This window comes from Lichenostomus cassidix, chromosome 4 (genome assembly GCF_008360975.1).
Source record: "Lichenostomus cassidix isolate B80296 chromosome 4, HeHo_3.0, whole genome shotgun sequence".
NCBI classification, from domain to species: domain Eukaryota; kingdom Metazoa; phylum Chordata; class Aves; order Passeriformes; family Meliphagidae; genus Lichenostomus; species Lichenostomus cassidix.
Genome location: NC_139484.1, coordinates 42169673 through 42193852, shown reverse-complemented (window position 1 = coordinate 42193852; position 24180 = coordinate 42169673). Strand labels below are relative to the sequence as shown.

At 37.8% G+C, this 24180-nt stretch overlaps 1 protein-coding gene across 3 annotated transcripts in view; it reads right to left on the bottom strand.

The window, feature by feature from the left end:
* Window positions 1-24180, bottom strand: part of MTMR7 (myotubularin related protein 7) — a 50242-nt gene that overhangs the window by 12246 nt on the left and 13816 nt on the right. For 2 of the 3 annotated variants that reach the window (XR_014851740.1, XM_085058864.1), the window contains exons 3-13: window positions 23590-23752; window positions 20411-20568; window positions 18730-18858; window positions 17288-17422; window positions 12313-12445; window positions 8043-8152; window positions 5985-6110; window positions 5153-5202; window positions 3284-3484; window positions 1984-2124; window positions 329-455 (exon numbers count right to left, since the gene is read on the bottom strand). Coding sequence is in view for 2 of the 3 variants with exons in the window: in XM_085058864.1 (XP_084914990.1) it covers window positions 329-455; window positions 1984-2124; window positions 3284-3484; window positions 5153-5202; window positions 5985-6110; window positions 8043-8152; window positions 12313-12445; window positions 17288-17422; window positions 18730-18858; window positions 20411-20568; window positions 23590-23752 (1473 nt within the window). In the remaining variant the exon portion in view is untranslated. The remainder of the gene's footprint in view (window positions 1-328; window positions 456-1983; window positions 2125-3283; window positions 3485-5152; window positions 5203-5984; window positions 6111-8042; window positions 8153-12312; window positions 12446-17287; window positions 17423-18729; window positions 18859-20410; window positions 20569-23589; window positions 23753-24180) is intronic. The other variant, XM_085058866.1, reaches the window with a different exon arrangement.

Below are 24180 nucleotides of genomic sequence, written 5' to 3'. Positions count from 1 at the left end.
TAGAGTATAAGAAGTGCACAATTTATCACAAACTAATGCCAAATTACAGCATTCTTCTGAGCTACAACTCCCTCTGAGTTACAGAAGAATTAAACTTATTTTCAGTAGTACTTGTGCACCAGCACAGGTAAAATTTTATCCTTAAAGAAGTCCACTTCTGTGTCTTAAATGCAGATCATTCACAGTAATTTGTCTGAGAACAAAGATGATAGCTGAATATCCTCATTCCAGAAAAGGATGTAGCATTTAGGGGACTGCAGCATATGGAGTTGGGTTTCATTTATCATCAGTTACCAAGTCTGGGGTATCAAGCTCAACTGTTCATTACCTCTTGTAAGACTTCCAGCTCTTCTTCCAGCTGCTGAGTTTCTTCCTTCACTGCCATCAGATAATCAGTAACTGACTGTCGAGGATGCAGCCCCTTTTCAAAGCGGTTGTACATCCCACTCCAGAACCTGGAATTGATGGGAAGGTCAGGAATTTTCCCATTTGGTGAAGTACCCTCACAAGAATTAAATGCACACTCTTTTTTTTCTACTTTTTTTCACCCTGTGACACATGAGTTCATAAACAGTTTAGCAAGATTCATAGGTAATTAGCATTTGTCTGTCCTGAAGGTGCAACTTTGTGGACATAGGCAGTTCAAACTAATTCTGATACACAATAGAAAGATGAATTTAGCTTAGATCACATGACTGAGAAAGGTTCTCTGAATACAGAATTTTGCAGGTTTTTTTATTATTATTATTTTCTCATTCTACACTATGGGCTTTAGAGCAATGGTACCTATAAAATATCCAAGGGTAAAGACAGTTTTTCATATTCCTAGTTCTCAGCTGTTGTTCAATTTCCCTTGAAGTCAACTTTGAAATTTTGTATTACTCCAGTGCTCTTCCTGCCTTCCTGGCAATATGGCCCAGGCAGGCCCTGAGTGTGTAACCAGTTCACCAGACAGGTTAAGTAGCCAAGCCCTGCTGTCAGCTGCAGCTGTCTGGCCAAGTAGCTGACAGATATTTTTGGAGCACGTGCTTGGTGGCTTATTATTCCTATCCCAATAGTATACTATTTAAATCACATTCCCCCTTAAGTTTAGCATCTGATAGCTCATGCTTGGAAATCTTTACGCACCCAAGTAATTCGATTAAAATCAACAGGATTACTTATCCATTGGAGGATCTGCTGTATCAGTACTTCTTTTATAAATCCCACTATCCCAAAAAATACGATTAATGACTATTTTAAAATAGTTTTAAAGTGGATGTGATCTGGTATAGTAGGCCTGAAAGAATTCAATTTCTGTCATTTAGGATTTTTATTGACTTTTAAACCAATGCTATTACTAGCAACTGGAAAATAAATGGACAAGTTTTACTTAAATCACAGCTTTCATGAATTTCTGTTCAAGTTCCCCTGAAGTTTGTTAGGATTAATGGCACGAGTAATTAAGTCAGAATGTCAATAGTAACATTTTTAACATGATATTTTGTTACATTTTGAAAAAATATCAAGTAAAACTTAACTTTGAGGTATAACAACAGAGGGAAAGTCATCTTTTTGTTTTACTAACACTTGTTATAGCAGTGAAACCATATCATCTCTTTAAAAGATCCTTTTTATTTTTGACACCAATTGATCCAAATTAACAACACAAAATCTTGGAAGTTAAAGCAACTATAAATTTAGAAACAACAGATGAGAACAGAACTGAAAGAGGCATTTCTCAGTGGAAGAAGTGAGTAATCATGAAATTAGGACACACAGCTATCATTATAGCTTTAATCTTAAGCTTCTTTTCAGACTAATAATCTGTTGTGGAATGGTGCAGAGGTGTTGTCTGAGCACACAAAGAGCAAACACACTGCATCCGAGACTGAATTTACTCTCTATAAACTGCCTTACAGAATGAGAAATCCTTATATACAAAGGCATTCTGTTCTGTAATAACACATCCTACAATTCCCAGTAGCAAGTGATAATACCTACTTGTACAAGAAGTTGCATGGAGCTATCTGTGGGTGCAGGGTCCCTTGGGTTTGACTGTGGTCTGACTTGTATAAAGGATTCAGGTAATCAGCACGATTTTTCCACAAGTGAGCCCACAATGAATATGTTCTTTCTTTGATTCTGAAAAACAATAAAACAATACATTAAATAAAAATATATTAAAGGCTCTATTACAGTTCAGGGATAGCTAAAGCTTCGATGCAGCATTCTAGTCATCAGTAGCCCAGTTTACAATCAGCTTCCTTAACAGAATTAGACTTAAGTTACAAGCACAGAGAAACGAAGACCCATATTCCCTTGTTCACGAAAAGCAAAATCCAATCCATTTCCCATAAAGCGAAAGCAGTCAGAGAGTATGCAGAGGTACTGATTCCTCTGTGGGGTGGAAAGATCACTGCCATAAAATGAGCTTTCAGACTGATCTCTGCACCAAAGGGATCCCCACATTTAAGCACACTCCTATCCCACCGATCTGCAATTTCTCACAGTTAGGTCTTGGGATATGGTGATCTCTCAAGGTTTTGATTTGAAATGGACTGTAGCACTGTGGCTGCTCTGCATTTGAGCAGTGAAAGGCACCAAATGGCAGCAGCCAGCAGTAACCAGCACCTTCCTCACTGCTCCTGCTGACATGATCAGGGTGCTTGAGAAAAGCAATGGATATTGTTATGTGTCAGGGCCCCAGGGCCCCAGGAAGCAGATAGGAATATGAGCACTGCCAGGAATGATGATGCTGTCTTGGTTCAGGCCTCAGGGCAGGTAGATTAATTCATAATTGCTTGGTGGCCAGACAGCAGAAGGACAGTTTGCTGACTCAGTCCTAGGGAGGGCTACAAGACAAAAAAGCTGTTTGTAAGGAGACAGCAGGACTAAAATGTCCCAACTTGAGATCCAAAGACAGGTTAAAGCACAGAAGAGCAGTAACTCTTAAACCAAGAACTTAACTGGAGTTAATAATCATTTTATACTAGAGTTACAGGGCCAGCTTGCCTTGTATTTTGTCAGGGCTGCAGTGAAGGTAGGCCCACATGGCTGAAGGCATAATGCTCTTGTCAATTTTCACTAATCCCTGTCACACACACCATGGATTATGCTCCCAGCAGAGCTACATTGCAGAGGATCAACATTTTTTGCTATTAATCTGTGTTGCCAGATGACAAGAGGCACCCTGCACCTTATGAAACACATGCATGCACACTGGAGAATGTCTTGTCTCCTCAATACACCACCAGCCACAGAACCCATGCGTAAATATGCTACTAAAGAAAACATCACATACTTCAGCTCTCGTCTCTCCTTCTGGCTGTTACAAAGGAAATTCCCAAACTGGCAAGAATAGATATGATGCTGTATGTGGATGAGGAATCTCTCATTAAATTCAAAGGCACAAGGAAACTGTTCCATTAACTGCCAAACACATTCGATGAACTGGTCAATAACAGGCGATATCTCCTTCGGATCTCCATCTAAATTGCCATACCTGAAACAAGGCAAGATACATTAAATTATAACATGAATTGCTGTAGGAAAACTGAATTAACACTGAGGAAAACAAATCCCTCACTTTTAGTGTGCAAGTTACATCATAGACATTCATTTCTAAAATCTTAACTCCTACTATATTTTCAGTTACAAAAATGGTGCAAGAATCATGAAGTAGAATGAAGGCAGAATTACAAACAGACAAAAAACCCCTTTTACAGCTGTCTTGTTACATTACAGCTACAAAAAGCTGGCTGCTGCAAAGCCATGTTTCAATGCTATCAATATAAATTGTACCACCGTAATATAAGTTATCAAAAGAATGACTACAATGACTTAATGACAAAAGTATGTCTTAAGGCTTTTAATAGCAGATCATTCCCCAAACCAGAAAACTGAGCAGGAGAGCTACATTATAACCTCAGCAGAAAACAGGTTAAAGCTGCCCTCTCTTGGTGAAATTTCTAGGAAGTGGGAAGTGTTTATATGCTACAGTGACTGTCAAGTGTACAGTGACTGTCAAGTGTACATGAAACTTTCTGTGTATAAAAATGCCTCTTGGAACCACTTGCAATGAAGAAAAGGAGCCTGAAAATATAAAACACATAGAAGTAAAAAATGTTTTCAAGTTTACATAATAGGAAGAAGCATTTTCAATCAGTTATTCTACTTGGGGTGGGGGGGGTGTATGTGCATTTATATGTACACATGCCAACAGAGTAGAATTTCATAAGCATCTAAAATTGAAACTTCTGATATTATTATCAAAGAAAATATAGCAATATTGCACAGCAAACCAAAGCTATCAGTGGTTGTTGCATTTCATAACACCTTTTACTACTGATAATCATAAATAGCTGACAGTATCATATAAATGTAATAATTCCTGCTGGAATTTCACAGGTATGAAGCTGCACAGATTTCCTGAAAGTTTTGTTGAGTTTTTTTAAACTATAGCAAATTTATATTCAAATCAAGCATTATAATGCAATTAAACTCCAATATAAAAATTGCATTTTTAATTTTCACAGAAACTAAAAGTAAAGTCAAGAAAGAAAGAAAATGTGAAAATGTATCCATGTTTAAACATACTAAATCTTCAAAATTTTCATTACATTATAGCATTTACTGGATCAATGTTCAAAATAACATGTCCAAATAAATGACTTTGCTTTGCCTGACATTTGTGAGCAAATCTTGCTGCTTTTGTTAGAACAGAGTGCAATTGGAAGAGTGTATTTTATGGAACAGATAACTCAGAGACATGCGTAAGATTAAGTACTGTCTTGAAAGGTGTAGAAGTCCCTTTGATGAACAGGGACTTATGTGGAGGAGCCTTGGCACCACTGAATGATCTGCTGGAGTCCAAAGGGATTTTGCAAGCCAAATACACACTATTCACGTGGACCTCTCAATGCTCATAGCAACTGCAAGACCAGCATGCAGGATTCCCCATAGTAGCTTTGGAGTGCATGTATAAAAATATTTCACTCTGACGTTCCCAGGCAGCTAAATTTTATAGTTGGAGAAAAGGGTATGGCAGTTTCCTGGGGCATTCTGTTGCTATGTTTGGTAAGGCAGCAAAGAAGTCAAACCGGAATGGCAGCAGATACTGACTACATAAACATATACATATATAGAGAGGAAAACCTTTGCAACACCTTACCTGTGGTTAAATTTATGACCAAAGGAAATCCAGTCTTTTTCAATTAACACCTAAAAAGAAAATATTGCATTCAGTATTGTGGAGTAGAGCTGACATTTGAAACAGGCAGAAGAATGGTGTAAACAAGCAGTGTTGGAATCCCAGTTAATTCTTAGAATAAGCAGAGAAGTGGCAAGCAAGAATGATGTAAGTAAGCAGTATTAGAATCCTAAATAATTTTCAGAATTAGCAGAAAAATAATGAATTATGAGCACAGCTACCCACTCAGGGAAACAGCACTCTTCATGGATGAAGAGGATGCCAGTATTTCAGCACAACTTCAAATATCTTGTTTCATTGCTTTCTGAAATGGAACTTACAAATGTCTCAGACATCTTTTTAACATGTGACTAGTAACTTGATAACCACTTCCAGATGCTTCACTACTGCTGATTGACTTGGGAAAGGAACAGATTTTCCAATATAGCTGTTCATTGCAATCTAATGTCTAGAAAAGACACACTTCTGACACTCAAAATTACAATGTTCACTGCAAATTAATACAAATCCTTGCTTGCACAAAAGCTCTTTGGGCTCTTTGAGAAAGTTTCTCGGTGAAGGTTAGGAAAAAAATTAATATGGGTGCCCAACTGATCTCTACTTTGAATAACATTTCATAGAGAAATTGGGAGACTTTAACATGGACATATAAAAACCTTCCTTCCAACTTAAAAAAAAAACAAAACCAAAACAAGGGTATATTTAAGGACAGTTTATTTCCTACTAAAACCAAAGATATTCATCTTAAGTGATGCCATACAACTTCATTTACTCTGTGAAAGAACCTGCTTACCATGAATCCCTTCATAGTTCTGTAATATGGATCCAATAGAAGGCTTGCTACAGAGCAAACCTGGGCTGTCCTATCCCAGCCATCAGAGCAGTGAACAAGCACACTCACACCTTCCTCAGCCACAGCCTAAGGATACAGAAAAAGTCAGAAATTTCACAAGCAGGGAGGAAGACAATGGTATGAGAGGAACAGTGAGATAGTGCCATAGAGAGAGTATTAATTTGGGAAATGGGAGAGCTCATTCATTTTTTATTCTACCACGGAGTTCTTAAATGAAGTTGTGTTATTCATCTCATTTGAAAATCAGTGTTATACCTCTCATTTGAAAAGTTTTAATTCATCCCAGCCCATGCAATGTGATGGTTGAGAATTACCTGTTTATGCTCCACTGCAGGAAGATGTGGGATTCATTTTAATTAAAATACATCAATCTGTCAGAGCAGACAACTACTACAGCAGATTCAGATGCTCTGACTCACATACCACTAAAAGAATGGCCATACTTGCAATATGGCTCTTCTCATCTTCATGGTAATGTCAATAAGGGCAGTGTCTGCTTCCAGTGCCAGCACTAGCCTAGACATTACTTGAGCACACTGCATTGCACTGATGACATGCTGTGAAGGTTTGTGGGGAAGCCTGTGGTACTGGTAAACTTCCAGGTCTAAAAAGCAAGATTTTGTCAGTATCTTTAATGTAACAATTGGGGAGAGAGGATCCCATTTTATACATAAACACATAAAGAAGAAATTGTACTGAGTTCTCCAGTGTCTGGTGGTGTATTATTTTTAGAACTTGAGGGTTGGCAGTTGGTTTTTTTAAATTCTAAGGGTTTTAGCCTTTGTCATTTCTAAAGAGAATTAAATTTAGGAAGTAGAAAATAAAATAGGTTAGGAAAGATACTGTTAGGAAAAAGAAAAACCATTTAGGTTAAATTTGGGCTTAATAGGGAATGAAGAATAATAATCTGTGTTTATCTCAAGAGACAAGTAAATTCTACCAAAAAAGAATCCCTGTGGGCAGAAGACCAAGAACTGAGAACTGGGAACTATACAAACAAGAATGGGTCAAAATGCATGTCTGAGAAGGCACTAGGCTAGCAAGCACGTGGACAAAGGATAATAAGATAATAATTTCCACGGGGGAAAATTGGAAAAGCTAATGTAAATTACCTTAATTCTATGAGCTAATGAAAGGTAGTAGGGCAGGGACTAATAATAAGTATATTTATCCTGAAGCTGCTGTCCAGGTAAGAAACTACAGTTGCCTGCTGAGAAGGAAGAAGCCATGCAAGAGAAACAAGCAGTTAGTGAGGAGGGAAAACCATCAAGTCTTTTCTGTATAGTTGTGTGCAGCAGGTCATGGCAATCAAATGGCCTATTAGAAATTGTAATAGTAATCTCAGAAATAAGAATTGAAGCAGTAAAAGGCAGAGCACAAGGCAGAGGGTAATCAAATTAAAGCTACTACTGGTAGATGACAAATGTCTACATTACTTAGGGGGGTATTAGGTGAAATAATTTCTTATTAAAGCCAAAACCGTTATCTGGAAGAGTTCTCAAGTATATAAAAGTAGAAGCTGCTACAGAGTTTGGCCACAGTAATACACAGGAGTTGGTTCAGGAGGTGAATTTAGTTGGTTACCTGATAACCCAGAGGGGATAACGCAGTAGCTAATATGTATGTATTACAACTATCAGAAATCTTCCACAAAAAAGTCCAGAAACCATTAGAGGAGGCAGGGCAAATAGGGAAAGAAGCCATAACAATCACTGCTAGGGAGTAAAGCAAGGACATTCAAATGTCTGGCATAACATAACAAGACACAGGCTAGTAGAGGTTGTAGTACAAAAGAACACAAACTTCTTCACTATTACAGAAAAATGTCAACAGCACCTAAGAATCAACTCTCCTCATACATGAAGCATTGCAAGATGGGCTTTTTTCAGGTATAACATCAGTGAAGAGATAACAGAAGTCACCCATAAACAAAGAATTTGGTCCTCATTTTCTGTACCTGGTTACTCCAAAGTTTTGTTCTCATTTTACACACTTTACCTTCGCAATAAAAATGCCAGCATCCATAATGGCTTTGATGTGCTTCAGCCAGCCAGAATTTTCTAGGCCCCAGAGAAAGTCACTCATTGAAGGTGATTTCAGCTCACAAACTGCAAAATAAGATACATTTTAATAGTATAGTAATTAGAGTCCCTTAAGCTTCACTGACTGTTCAGCCTCAGAGTTCTCTCTTCTTTGGATATCCCTTGTCTAAAACATGCATCTTTTGAAAAGAAGGACTACTTCACAGTCAAACTTAACCTTTAAAAAAGCATATATATTTAAGAAATGGGGCTGGGTCAAATTTCACTGAATATGTTGATTCAATTTTAAAAGAGAAGCTGTCATAAAACCTATTGCAAACAAATCCAAATCCGTCCTTCTGTGAAGCATGCATTTTCCAAGATTCTGTTGGGAGTGAAGATTTCAAACCCCTGGGAGGATTTTGTGTATTTAATGATGAGGGCTTGGAAACAGCATTTGATTTCTGCTGTTGTACAGGCAGACAGACACCTAAATGGTGCCACTGTCTCCTACTCCCAGCATCATTCACCACAGATGATAGTGGTTCAATTAAAGTGGTTCAGTTCACTCCACAGTTCTCCATCTCTGAACTAAACCATATTAAAGCTTTTCTTAGAGTCAAAAAGTATTCTGATTGTGAGGACAAGCCATAATCCATCAAGGAAAATATTTTCCTGAAAATCTTCCAAACTGTATGCCAGGTTTAAAGAAAAAAAAAATAATCTCTTGGTTTTCATCCTAAGTTTCTATTCTGCTGTATCCAAATGCCTATTTTACAGTATTAGAGAGTTTGTGGCATCAGAAGAAAAAAGCTATCAGAACCTAAATCAGGTACCTCAATCCAGCAGAAGAAATACTCCATAAAATTTGGTGCAATCTATTTCCAACAATGAGATACTAAATCCACCCCATAAATAGACTACATCTTTATTTTGACCCATGTAGAATTATACTGTCTTTTAAGGGAAAAGATATTAGCCAGTGAAGTTAATTTTCAGAGTACAGTGAAAAACATCATGGCTTTTACTGAGTTCATGTATGATCTGTCAATTACTAATGTCTTAGTAAGTCTCTCCTGGTCTGGAAATCTTAAAAGATTCAGTTATCTATGGCCATTATGGCCCCTGGCATAGCTTTAGTTTCCTTCAGTGTAATTGAAATTTAGTTTTCACAAGCCAAAGTCAGAGTTTATATGATATCTGAACTATCTGACTGTCCTAACTCCATTTAGTTCAGAAGCAAAATGGCCTAATGTGTCCATACAAAGTCTTGCAATGTTTATATGTAAGGCCCCTTCCAGATGGTTATTTTTAAAGTAATTTTTGGAGGATATTTATAAAGATGCAGAGATAGCAGCACTGAAAGCAAACAGCTTTTCACATGATTAATGTTCCTGTGCAGATGGAAGCATGACCAATTAGTGGCTGAATTCTGGCTGAAGCTGCTGTCTCTGTTTACAAAAGCCCAAGGTAAGGCTGAAACAGTGCTTTGCTCATTCCCACTACCAAATTGGCGTCAATATTTACTGACCACTTCACTGAGCAAAGTTCAGACTGTCCTAAATGCATGCACTGTATATTTCACATGATTTTGGCAACAGATCTGGACCATAATACTGAGTTCAACTACAAATTCAGTTATGAGGCTTATCCAAAGGGGAAATGGCATTTCCATCTCAGCAGAAAACATACCAAAATCTTTGAGAAATGTGGCCTGCTGCATCCACCCACACTGTATGCACATGAAAATCAAGAGCTGCTGGGCACAGCTCTGAGAATTCCAGCAATGCACCCATGTCTCAGGATGAGAAGAAGAAACAAGACACATGTTGGAAACTGCCTCTTCCACCAGCAACAATACCAGAGGGGTATGCTGCACTAGTTCCCCCATTTCTGGCAGGACAGCCATAAGCAGACCAAGGAATACTTGCTGTGGGCCAAACCCACAGGATTGCTAATTGGCTGATCTGTCACAGAAGTCCAAGGATCAGAGGGGCTGCTCCTCCATCAGCAAGTGCTGCTCCTGGTATGAGGGGAGGAGAAGCTCATATTTGCTGTTTAAATACAGACAGGGAGCATGTGGGGCCATCACCCCAGTGCCCAACACACAGGGGTCAGGTCTCAACTGGCCTCTGGATGTGCAGCACAGCCCACCCCATCTCACATGCCAAACAGCAGCCTCAGGCAGCCCTTGGGTCTTCATCGAGAAAAGTCCCTGTGCAATGTCCTTCTAATGTTAAAAATTGTTTCAAGGAGGTTGTGCACAGGATCAAAATTATCTCAAGGTTCTTCACATGCACCCGTCTATAAACGGAGAAAAATACTTCCAAGCAACAATACAGCTCATATTAAACTAAAATCAGTTTTCATCAGTCTCACTTGTCTTTTCAAAGGTTTTTAGGTACCTTATAAAATCTTACAACAGATCATGAGCAGCAGACCCATTCTGTAAAGTTTATAGTGTAATGGGATGTTTTTCTTCAAGATTCACATAGGTACAGTGATATTGCTCTTTTATTTATGTATTCTTTTAATTATTTATATTTTTTGATGTTGATAATACATCCGTAATGGATAATCATTGACATATTGTCAAGGTATTCCTTTATAAAAATTGAAAGGCATATTAAATGTGTGTTATCATCATCCCTGACAGCCTTTTTGGTTCTAGGTCTCTTTGTATGCTCAAGTCGAGTAAAAGGTCACCAGACAAACAGATTAAGGGACACATACAAATGGAAAAAGGTAACAACTACACAGCATCTTACATAAGGAAAGTCCTGGTACACTGAAAGTCATAAGATTATTCTTTTTAAAAGTACTCAACTTCTCTGATTTCTAATCTTATCAGTCGAGTTGCTACATGTGAGATTTCAACATAGCAAATATAAAACCCAGGAAAAAAAGTAGATATTTAAACCATATGGGTCATTTGAAAATAGATGCTAAGAACTTGTGCCCCCCAAGCAAGCTGAAGTGTTAGATACATTAGAAATTACCTTCTTACATGCAAGTTTGGCCCATGGGCCAGTTGCATGAGCTTTTGGCTCAAAAATTATACACAGCACTGCCCATGAAGCCAGGCTCGTTGTTTACTATTTTAACTTTGATAGTCTTCAACTGAACAAATAAAGAGACCTGTTTACTCACCCAGCCTCTCTCCTAGCCAAACAAGACTTCCTAGTGAACTAAAAATGCTTCTGTTTTCCTACCTGAGACCCTTAGACCAAGAAAACTGCCATGAAGAGAGGGAATGTTTTACCTGCATCACACTTTAATGCTGGTTTCCATAAAATGCTCTTGTTTGAAAACAGAGCATGGCTTCCCTGTCATGGAAAATGTAAGCCCTTCTTAGATCTCAAATTTACATTTGCATGCACTCAATGGGAGACAGATGAAGAACAAAAGAGCATGGCCAGAGCATCAAATCAAGAATAAGATAGAGGAAGCTGATCCAGGAGGTGATGGAAGTTGTTGATGACGCACGTGAAGTAAATACTGGGACATGGTGGAGTGAGCACCATGTTTGCTCGTTAAAAATCAACAAGCCATTGAGGGTCAAGGATGGTCTATTTATCCTTGCTCTTTTCCCAGATGACCTCTAAAGAGTTTTGCACTGTAAATATGAAATGGTAGAACATATTTGCTTGTTTATGTACTGCTAATTACTTATAAAGCAATTGTTATTAATTTCCATGGGATACTGAGGGTGATGAATGGTTACACCCATTGACTGTGAATTTCATTAATAGACCTCATGTGATATGTTCTACACAGTGCATGGATAAGTTTCTATTAAAATTCACAGTCTAAAATGCATGACTACCTTACACACACATGAAAATGAAACCATAGGTTTTTTGAGCTTTAAAACAAAATCAATCTGTGTTTTCCACTAGCCTTGAAGTCAGCTATAAGGGATTTTTTTCATTTTACCAGCAAAATGTAAATTAAAAAAAAGACAAGGTGCATTGAAGTAAAATTAATTTTATCATTAAAGTAAATGATATCTGGACTTCAGCCAGGAAAGAAGGTATTTTCACAATTAAGAAATCACAAACCAGTATTTGCCATGATACTCCATTGCACAAGTCCCATTAGCCAGCAGGCAGCTTCATACAGCTGCAACAGGCAAAGATTACTTTTCATACTCTTTTTCACTGCTGCTGATTTCAAAGCAGTTATCCTGATTTGTCTGACAGCAGGATCAATTCTTTCCTCTAGTTTACAATGAAGAGGAGTATTACCTTCAAGCATTTTCTGCAGACTATTTCTCATCACATGGATGTTCTCAATGCCTATGAATTGAAACTTGATGTTGGAGTAGTTGTCTTCATTTTCATATCCCTTCCCTGCTGCTCTATTTGCCATTGCATTGAGCTGAAAAACACAGGGAAAAGCAGATGAAAACTGGTAGCAGAATCTTTTCAAAACAAACCTTGTGGTCTGCAGCAATGAATCAGAGGAGTTTAAATCAGGCACAAATAGGAAGCATTTGTTACAGTGTCAGCATGAGGGGTTATGATTTGGGGATCTGTTTACAGCCTATTGTAGGGCGCTAGGTTGCTGGGTCTCTGATATCCCCATTTCACACACTTTGAGTGAAACTTCATCAGAAAGTTAAACACAAAACCCCCACAGCTTAGGTAGGGTTCCTCTGCAAGAGCATAAAGGTTTTAATTTGGTTTTAAAGGCTGTTCTGATTTTATATTGGGTCAGCATTATGTTTACTAGCAGCATGTACCCAGGAGGCGGCAGTGTCACATCTGCCATGTCACTGTTTCACAGCATGTGCACACTGTAATGTTGCCCATTAGTGTAATTTACTGCTCAAATCATCCAAAAGCTGATACAGCTTACTTCTTTTGAGTTTGGAATAATGAAGAGGGAGTTGGAGTAGTTTTTCCGAATTTTATAATATCTTGGCTCTTGTGAAAGACCACGAAATATTTGAATTGACAATGTTCTACAAATATTTTCTTCTGCAATGCGGCACTATCAAATGAGTTGTGCTTCAGCAAAAATACTTTCTGCTGGAAGCTGAAGTTTTGCCTTCAAATGTGTTACTTGCTTCCTGGCATGGGAAAGTTATTAAACACTTCTTTAGATCAGTTTTCCCAAGCATAAAATTAAGGGTGATTTTAATGCTTATATTTCCCCTCTCCCCCCTTTTGGAATCCTTGGGTGGGAAGGAAAACTATCTGCCAAGCTCCTTATGCCAAATTTTGATCTTTGGGCTGAAAACTAGACTTGATAAAAATGAATTAAGTATTTTTACTTTATTACTATCTACTTTTTAAAACCTATCTACTTAAAAAAAATTTCCTATAGCAAAATCCCACTGTGCAGTAGAAAGAAATTGTCTTTTTGCATAAAATCCCTGCTTTTTTGTGAAATGAATGCTGTAAGGCTAGGAGACCTTTGAACTTCCCAAAAAATATGAAGGCTCTGAGAATGACAAAGCAGCCCAAGTGGCAGAACCTCCACACTCCCAAGCACAACTAACAGCTTATGCTCAGGAAAGATTTAAGAAATAAATAATAAAGGATTTAGACTTTACAAAGTATCAATTGGACAAAAAGTGACTCATCTTCATTTCCGTGAGAGACAATGCTCATGAAGAAGTTTTAGAAGTATTTTTTAGGTATTGCCAAGAGAACAAGAGGCTATGCAGATAACTCTGTTTCCAGTTTATTTCCCAATAGTGCAAGCACTATTGATTCACTGCTTCTGTGGTCACATCTGAAACTCAAATAATATATTTTAGTACTTGGCTAATGGCATCATGGGATATACAAGAATGTCTCCTTTTCTGACCTCTTCCACCCCAAACGCACATATTCCCAATACTCAATTTTAATTTGGAGCCAATGCACACAACTGGGGACTGATGGTTGCCAACTTCCCTCCAACCACGATGAACAAGCCAAGCTTTTCATACTATATGTCAAAATAGGTTTCCAAGAACCAAACTTGATACCTTAACTTTCAAGGGAAAGCTAAAATGTTACATTTCTGAGCCACCATTAGGAATTGAAATATTACATCAATTTTATGATACAACAGAAGGAACCACACTCTGCATAGGAACCTGGGCAAAACACTAGCATTTTTGATTTATTCAAATTTTGGGCAACATTTCTTTTAACTTGTAGTAAGCAGTTCAGGAAAGAGCACAACCAAAAAAAAGAAAACATTCTTGTCTATCAACCAGCAGTCTGCCAATATTTTGACTATCAGTGAACAATAAAAAAAAAATACAGCCTGTGAACAGCGTGTCAGTTAAGGACAGAGTTCTCTGTGTGACTTGCTACAAAGATATAAATTATCTGCTGAATCCTAATCTTTCTCTTTTGAAGTTGACATCAGTGCTCTTGCATAAACAAAATGAGGCTGTCTCTCATTCAGTAGCCTATATCTTCAGGAAGAAAGATCTGTACACATGAGTCTCAGCCACCAAAAACCCCTGAAATCCTAAATGAAAAACTATCTATCCTCTAAGTAACCTAGTACTCAGCACATAAATACCTTTAACTGTTTCTGCAGCAGAGCAATTTTATCACAAATATCCTTTCTTAAAAGACAATATGAAATAGTGCTTTTTAAAAGTAAATAAATACAAGGTTAAATTTGCAAGGCTTTCTGACACTCATTTATTTTAAATACTGTCAGTTGCCAAACTTTGCAGCTGCCACAATATTTACTAACAAGTTTTCCACATCATCTACCAAAATTCCATCTGTTGCTCTTAAGTAGTTATTGTGAAACTCTCTAAACTGCGTATGTCCTCGATTAATCTCAGTAAATATGAGGATACAGCTTCTAAAGGTAAAAGACCTCACTTGCAAGATTTCCTGGCATTTTCTTTAATCCAGAGGACAACCAAGTTGTGTCTTGTTATACAAATAATAGAACTAATGTATTTTACTCATAAACAGTAAGTTATATTAGCTTCCTTTGTGATCACAGAAAGGAATGACCACAGCCTCAGTCAAGTTGCATTTGGTCATCCTGGTATATCCAAATGAAGTGGAAACAAAGCTTTCTTCCACAGACAAAGATTTTGTTTTGAAAATTATCAAGTGCAACAACAGAAGAGCACTTGGGAATGTTGAATTGAAGGACCCAAAAACATTCATAATCTTTGCAAGGAACTGGTTCTTATGAAAAATGAGGCAAATAGTTTTTTAGCCTCCCACAGGAATGGGAAGCCTTCCACCAGACTTGATATCTAATATCTACATTTATTAAAGGTTCCCTGAGGAATTCCATGAACCACTTCCACCAATACCTATCCCTTGCTATATGCTCTAGATTCATAGATGAATTATCAGGTGCAAAACTGTAACAAGGCTGGATTTGGCTGGATTTGGCTGGATCTGAGATCACAGGAGATTTGTAGATCTGTCTATTTTTGCAGTGCAGAGAGGAGTAGGGATCTGGTATATAAATTTCTTTAGATCAAAACTTTTTTTCACGGAAAAGTTCAGTGAAAACAGTCTTCATCTCCTGACTGGTTCCTGAAGAAGCCAGCATTGCTGGAAATATGCTGGCATTTATGGCTAAGTGAGCCAATTTTAGACTCTCCACCCTTCAAGAAAGTACAGCATTTTTCACTGCACACAGAAGGTGTCTCAAAGTAATTTACCAGAAAAATTTAAGGGATGGGTCCTTCCTGTAAACGTAAAACATTAATAGCCAAGTCAGTAAGTCATTAGCAATAAATCCCATCAGTAAAAGACTGCCTTAAATAGGGAAGAGTATCAATACCATCAGACAGGAAAAAAGCTATAACTATTATTACATACAGAAAATTGGTAAACAAGAGTTATTTAGGCAGCTATGTCTGTACTTCATATCTAAGGCCCATTCTGATCACAATGTACCAATCCTTTCCTAGTGCTCACCATAATTCCCTTGCTTCGGGGCCACAAGCAAGGTGGTAGCGTCCTTGTCTTCCCAATAAAAGAGAGGGAACTGAAGGTCAAAATAGCTCCCAGAGTACACAGTCCTTGGTGCAATTTGGGTCAATGAGAGCTGCCAAGGTCCTGATTTTCTGGCTACTGCCTCCCATTAGAGCTGGGAGGACTCACAGCACTTTCCCACCAACACCCATAACTTCAGTCAATCACCAGCCATGTAGGTTCCTTGTATCTGCTTCAGCTCTGCCAGGTTTGCCCTTCCTCACTCCATTTCTCATGTTTCTCAGTTTTACCCACCTTGCCCTTTCAGGCTCTGTCTTCCAATCTCAGCATATTAAACAGCTTCCTTGTTCCTTTCCCTCAACATTTCTCATTTTTCCTTTTCCCATGCTACAGCTAATCCTATACCTACAAGGGATTTTGTAGGCATACATGTACTACATGTACTTTAGTTTCTTTTCTTCAGAGGTTTTGGTAACTTCAAGAGGAAAGTTGCTGATAGTGCAAGAAAGAACATATCCCTGCTTCCATCTCCAGATACTGAAGTCTATCTAGTCTTTATCACCTTGAGCTGTTTGCTAGCACAATTTGGTTGGACACAATGTGGTTTGCTTTTTTTTTTTTTGTTAGCTTCCAACCTCTTCTAGATCATTATTGAGTTTCTGTATTTCTGCATAGCATATTTTTTTCTAAAGCTTTTATCTTGGCCAGAGGTTTTTAATCAGTTATTAAGATATGGCATCTGATGTCTTTATTTATCACATTTCAGATTCTCTCTCAAAACCACAGAAGTGCTGAAGTTATTCTAAGGTCTCCTCCACTCTTGTGACCTCAGTAATTGGTCTTTCCTTAGCCTTGTGCAGAGGTCATTGAAATTTTCTCATTTCCAGGAGAAATCATGCATGGAAAATTATAGTATAAGCAAGCAACATTACAAACAACTCTAAATACATTTAATTACGGGAATTATTTTTTGCCAGTCTCATCAGAAATATACTTACTTGATAGCTCCTCTGTGTGTGTAAATAGTTAAAATTAAATATTATTTACTTTTCTATATCTTGACATTTTGCCACGAATAAGAAAAGGGTAAGGTTTAGTGTAAAGGAGAAAATTGCCCTGGAGATAATAATGTGGTCAAGGTTCTTAGTTAAGATTCCCCTGATAAATGTACCTGTGGAGTTACACAGGTGCAATTAAGATCAGAACTCACTTGGTCAGTCACTTAGGTTGTGTATCTTCCCTAATGCATTCAGCCCAGGCTCAGTCTTGCTATGTGCAAGAAATATAATATACTTACTTTGGGCCGAGTGTCAACAACATAGATGAAATCACTTCCTGGATTTGCTTTTCTAATGGCCTGGAGCATCTGTTCATCCTCAAGGCATCGGGCACTAAAGCCAGACAGAGGCTGGCTGCTTCTACATATGGAAGCCTGCAGAAAAGCAGACAAACAAACAAATATAAAGTAGAAACTATTTAGCATCCAGAAGCCTTAACAAAACCAGATCATTAGATGTTTGCATAGATGTACAATTACATGAGAAAGGCAGAATGGTAAAATTAAGTACATGTTAATAAATACATCATTTTTACAAAGGCAAAGAAATATTAAAACAATACAACCCCATTAGCCCAAGTCTAGTCTTCAATCCAAATTTTAGACCTGTTTTAAGTATTGCATTTCCCTAATGTGGAATAACTCCTGAAAGGTGATATCTCGAGGATGAGTACAGCCTTGCAATCATGAGAATGCTGATATAGCATAAAGAATAGGTCCTTTTGCACTGTCACTCACCAGGTACAAGACTGATTACACCCAGCTTACACTAGTGCCTGCTTTACTAAGCAGCCTGACACCATGATTTCAGGAAACAAAATGTATAACACGCAGATGGATTGCCAATGGTTGTGTATTTTTAGCACTGCCTCTGGAAAAAGACCTTACTGCATAAGAAGTGGGTCAGGCAGCCTGACTCCTGCAGTATGTGTATTAAGCAGGGCTACTGAAAGAGGCAAGAGAATTTCTCCTCAGACCCATCAGGATCAGACCTCCAGAAGACCTCCAGAAAGAAGGAACACAATGTGAAAAGGGTGAGCAGGGAAGTTTTTATTTTTGCTAGGCAGGGGGCAGCTGGATTTGTAGAAGGCAAGGGGATAATACATGCACTCTCTAAGCACTGAACACAAGCATGAAGAGAATCTGCCTGCTGAAGGTCACAACCTGTGCAGACTGTCCTACAGATTATTTATTACTGTGAGAAAGGACATGCTTGTTTCAGTCATGCCTTTGAAATATCAGTATAGTCAGTAAAGTATGGGTCTTTAAGAGAGAAAACCTGAATTGTGTGAGACTGCTCATACTTCATCAATAGTTTTGCAAACAGGTTACTGTTATTTAGAGTCTATTCTTCTGATCAGCACATATTCCAGTGATTTATTACATGCTGTTGCATAAGCTGAACAGATAGTCCCAGGCTTTGATCTTATCATATTCACACAGACCATGTAAGACACAGCACCACTGGATTTGTCAGGACAAAGGAGCTATGGGAAAGTTCTGGATATGAAAGACTGAATGAGAGGTAATGCCTATTACTGAACTAACCACACTAACGAGACTACACTAATAATTTTTTAAATTAAATAAACACTGATTTCTTCTTGCAAAACTTTACTAGAAGAATTATGAGACTAAAGCCAAAATAAGCCAATACTTCAAAGCTACAAATTCACACTTACATTGTTACCCTTGCAGTAATAGGAAAGAGCTGGGAAACGCCTTCGGCTCCGAAATTTAGAACTCCCCACGATGATGTGTGCAGTTGCAGACTTTGGTACATAGATTTCTGTAGGATATGAGTCACAGACCTGTGAAAGGAAACTCTGTTTGGTCTACAATGTACAAGTAGCGTTAGCCATTTCCACAGCAAAACCAAAATATCAGGAAACTCAAACCTCAGGGAATATTTTGTCATTATTGTATACATATCACTGACATTGCTCAAAGCATTCTTTTGAAGTGGGAAAGTATTAATCCTAACTTACAGATAGCAAAACTGAAGCAAAACGGTTGAAATGCTGTACTTCCAAATGTTAATTCATGCCTTGTTGAGAACAGACAGGTTTAACACACATTCACACCAGAAAAGATTTATCATTATTTCTAGCAAGGTTGTATTTACAACTGCAGTGTCCTCTGTAGCAGAATTTGGGAGTAAGAATGAGAGTGGGTGAAGTTCTCAAACACTCTGCTATAATGGGAGGGGACAATAGAGCCAAATTTTCCAGAAAACTTGATAATAAAAAAAAAAAAGGACAAATATAGGGACTTGGAGATAAGAAATTATGCCACGTGAAATAAGGCTATCAAAACTCAAGCAGTCCTGACAATGCCTACCACTTCGGAAAGGAATTTAATGAGCCTTCAGAAAAAGCCTCAAATTCCCTCTAGAGACAAGTGAGACCACAGGTGGAATCCTGGTTTAACTCCTTTTTTCTGATATTGCCCGTAGCATTCTGACTGGGATCAAAAGGATATCCAGCACGTCCCTTTGACCTTCTGAGATGACTAAAGCACGATGGAGGAAATTATTTTCTGAGAGAGTCAGAGATACGTAATGAAGGAGAAAGGAAGGACTTGTGGTTACAGTTGTTGATGTGGTGAACTGGATTTTATTCATGATGACATTTTTCCTACACTTTATCTTAAAAGCGGTCAAACATTTTTTCCACTCATTTTAACAAAAAGAAAACAAACCCTGACAGCACATTCAGTCTTCTCTGAGAACTTCACAGTCCTTCCTTAACATGGATATGTTCCAGCAACAGTGCTTGGACAAACTTTCTTCAAAAATAACTCAGTTAGTTTTTCCTCAAAATTAATTAACATTCTAGGGTCCTCAATCATACAAGACTGAGCAAGGCAGGACAGCAGGCAGCTAGGAAGATATATGACCTATAAGATGACTGTGAAAAACACTAACAGTCAATCACAGACGCTTCTGGGATAGCCAGTGAGGTAAAAAATATTGCCAAGCTCACTATTTTGAGAATTTTTTTTTTCCTTAAAATGACTACGTAGTAATTTTACATAGCCCTACATGACAGGGAAACTCTTATTCACACACATAACACTAGGTATGACTTAAACTACTTCCCAGGCAGCCAAATCCTAACATTTAAAACACTGTGGACATATTCTCTGTGCTTCATTTCCACATCTGTTAAATGAAGACACATCCTTGCTCTCACTATCTGTGTGCCATTTCATGTGAAATAGTAGAGGAATTGCACCTTACTATGTGTGTGTACAGCATTGAGCACAAAGAGGTGATGCCACTAAGGACTACAGTAGAGCTCAGTAAGGCTCCTGATTTATTGTACAGAGCGACTCTGTAACAGAAAAATCACAGCAACTCACCCCGTAGTCTCTGTTTACATCACTAATCTGCCAATAGTTGTTTGGGACACCCATCCGATTATATTCTTCATTGAGGTCCACAAGCTTCCAGCCTTGTTCTCGTTCTTCTTTATCTAATTTTGGATTGAAGGAGAAGCAATACAGCTCTTCATATTTCACTGGGAAAAAAACAATCAAAGAAACAGAAACAGTTAACAACTTCAAATTTCTCATCCCGAAATCACACTTCAAAACCAGAACTTGGCGTTGACCTTGATGTAGTTTCCTGTAAAACAGTACGCTTTGCTTTACAAAAGCACACATCCTGGTTTATATCTACTGTCAAGCAAACTTTCAAAATACGTGCTCTTTTGTTATTTGTATATATTGCAATGTATGTGCCTCAATAGAAGTGCTATTTAAAATAAACTGTTCTGCTTGCCTTCAGTAGATTTGTAAAAAATCTTTCCCAGCACAAAGACAAAATGTCAGCAATACACTTTCATCCAAAGAAAACTGAAGTCAGTGCCAGAGTAAGCACTTGTTCTTCAAAAGAATTTGCTATCTAGAAGTAGTTTAGAAGTCCCTTTATTAATGTAACATCTGTCCTGCAGCAAAGACAAAAGATATGAAAAATGGACTATGCAGCACATTCTTCCAAAAATGAAAAAAACTCAGTAGCCTTTGTCCCTAATTAGAAAGGTTTCCAATAGATCCAATGAAATCTTAGTTTTGTGGACAGCAAAATTCTGTTGTTGAATTATTAGCAAATGCATTTGAGCTAGACATGATGTAATAGCTGAAAAGAAACATATGCTACATAAATCATTTTATCATGACCAGGAAGTTGTTTAAGTAGCTATGCCACCTGTGCTCCTCAACCACATACCATATATGAAAGTTTTGTGGTGCTGGATTTTTTTAACCTTTCTAGGAGTATATCTGTACATAATGAGTGTCTTGATCCTGATGACCAGCAGCAGCCACACACCACTGCCATGGAATCCCAACTGTTACTGACATGAGTATCCAGCATACAAATTGAAATTAATATTCTCATTGATACTTTAGATATTGCTATGTCACAAAGGAATATTTCATTCTGTTGCTCAAAGTTCCTTAAAAATTTCTGATCAATAGATGTTTAACTGCAGTAAATCACAAGCTGAGTCCTCTCTGACTTCATAGCTCTCCACTAATACCCTTGCTCTACAATCAGTGTATTTAAATACTATACTTCCTTTTCTAATAACACATACCTAATAAGCAGAATCTTAGTACACTACTGTGTTCTGTACTGCACAGAACGTACAGCTATAAAAATAATAACCACAAGTATTAATAGTAACAAGGCTCCCATTAATAGTAACAAAAGTGTTCAAGTATTAATAGTCAGTGCCTCAAAGCTCAGTTACCACATCTTTGCCAGTACTTATAGGACCTTTCCCAATCTTTCAGAGTTATTTTGCCATAAATATCTGCAATACTGCTATTAAACATGTAGTATCTTATGGTCAGTCACAAAATGTCTTAATTAAGCAAAAAGGCCAAATTCAGCTGACAGCCTGACCTTAATAAAATTCCAGCAAAAATAAAATCAAGCATAACATTCACTTTTAATGTAACTAGGACATCGGATAGCATAGACAATGTTAAACCAGTATACAATATGAGCTTCACTCATGCAGAGAATGAAAAGTAGAGCATGAATGAGTCACATTATCTGCTCACAGAGTAAAGTGTACCTTCTAATGCTGAGTAACTCTACGACCTAAAGAGAGTGCAGCTTCGTGCCCTGACAAAATGACACAGCAGAACACTGTCAGGGTACATATGACTGAGCTTGAATCAGAGCTTTCTAATTTTGAGTGAGTAGGCAAGATTTTATCCTGTCTCACATTCCAATCAGATACCTTGCTGGAGAAGGAAAGCTACTGTGTAGCTAAACTATGCAAAGAGCTAATTCTACAGTGCTGTTACTGCATCTTCTTTACTCAAATCTTCTTGTCAATTGCAGTCAGTCATTAAACTTGTATTCAGGGTCCTCAGCTACTCTTCCTTTCATCATTCTGGTGCATAGCAGCACACACACCTCCTCCTGCCTCCAAGGAAAAGGATTACAGAATCACATTCCTGCCAGCATGCATGAACATGTACTTGCAGCTGAGGTGCATGGAATGAATCCAGATTTACATCAGCAGAACCACTGACTGAATTTGTCTCATTGTTTTAAATTTCTCTGATTACTTTCATCCTGCATCACCTAGCTTATCAAGTTACTTCTGCTGCAGTTATATAGTACTACTGCTACTGCAGGTACTTTATAAAGTTCATTAGTTGTGCTGGTGTGCAGTTTTTTCCCCTCTTACACAGTAGATAAAACTGGTGTTCTCCTAACAGGAAAAAAGTTAAAGCCAGTGTTGTCAGCTTTGTAAAGACTACAGTAGACAATTTCTGCACATAGTGTTAAAATAATACTGAAGAACAAAAGTTGGTTTTATATTTCTATAGTTGTAATTTAAAATAAACAATCCAGAAGCTTTGTCAGTTGGTTCTTAGGGCAGCGCAGTGCAGAGAGGAGCTCTAATGTAGGCAATCAGATATTGGGCTTTGATGCAACATTTGGTTTTTCATTGGAAAGGGGAAAAGTTTCAAAAGGATCTTGAAATAAATTCAGAAATTCACATGGGGCATATTCAAAATGCAGAAAATAATAATCCAAAACACAGGTAGCCCAATGGAATAAAACAATGCTTGCTGCAAAACCTTTAACTGATTTTAAGGAATTTCTGCACAGCACAAAAAGTCAAAATGCAAATCCTGACATGACCACTAAGTACATTCTAAAGTTTTTGTCAGAACAGGGACATGAAAGTTCCCTGAATTTAGAGTATCCTCCTAAACTTACATTTACACAAGGCATCCAGCAAATGAGTTGCACATAAAATAGCATTATATTTTATGGCCCATGATACCCTAGAGTATTATTTTAAACAGAAGTTCATCTCATACTTTATGAAAGAAACTACTTGTCAAAATGAACTTTCTTCATTGCTCCACAAATTATTATTTTAATATTTCACTCATAAAACATCTTTTTTTCTTCACCTGTAAAGGACAAAGATGCAGATACATTTCTTCCATTGAATTCTCACACTTCAGGATGAGGATTAATTTTTGTGCCCTTTTTTTTTCCATACCTGGTCGAGCTAGACGTATCAGAGATATGTAAACATCATGGCAGTCTCTTTCCTGAGGGATGACGAGCTGGATGACCTGGAAGTTCTTGCAGCGGATCAGTAATGGGCAACCAGAGGCAGTGGTGGCCTGCTTCTCAATAGAGGAGATTTGGCTGTGGAGAACCTGCAGGGAATTGTAAACAGTTATGCTAATCAAATCTTTAAGGAGAAAAGTAATTATTTATAATGATGTGCCAGGGCAGGCACAGTAGTTTCCACAAGTCCTTGAGAAAACTCCCATGAGCTTCCTCTTGAAGTTGATCAATCAATCAATCAATCAAAATAGTCAATTCAAAATACTACTTTATTAAAAAAAATTAAAATATCAAACCAACATCACTGATTCAACACCAGCAGTAAGGGAGAGGGGCAAGAATGGACAGAGCCAAGACAGTAGTTCACATTCAAGGCATTTCTCCTTAGCTCTTCCTGCACAATAGGAGCAACAGTATAGTTTAGAGCAGCTATTCCTCAGCCAATCACATGTGGTATTCACACAGTGAAGGCCCTTATACTTGCCTTACTGTATTGTAATATCTAGAATCCAGTGAA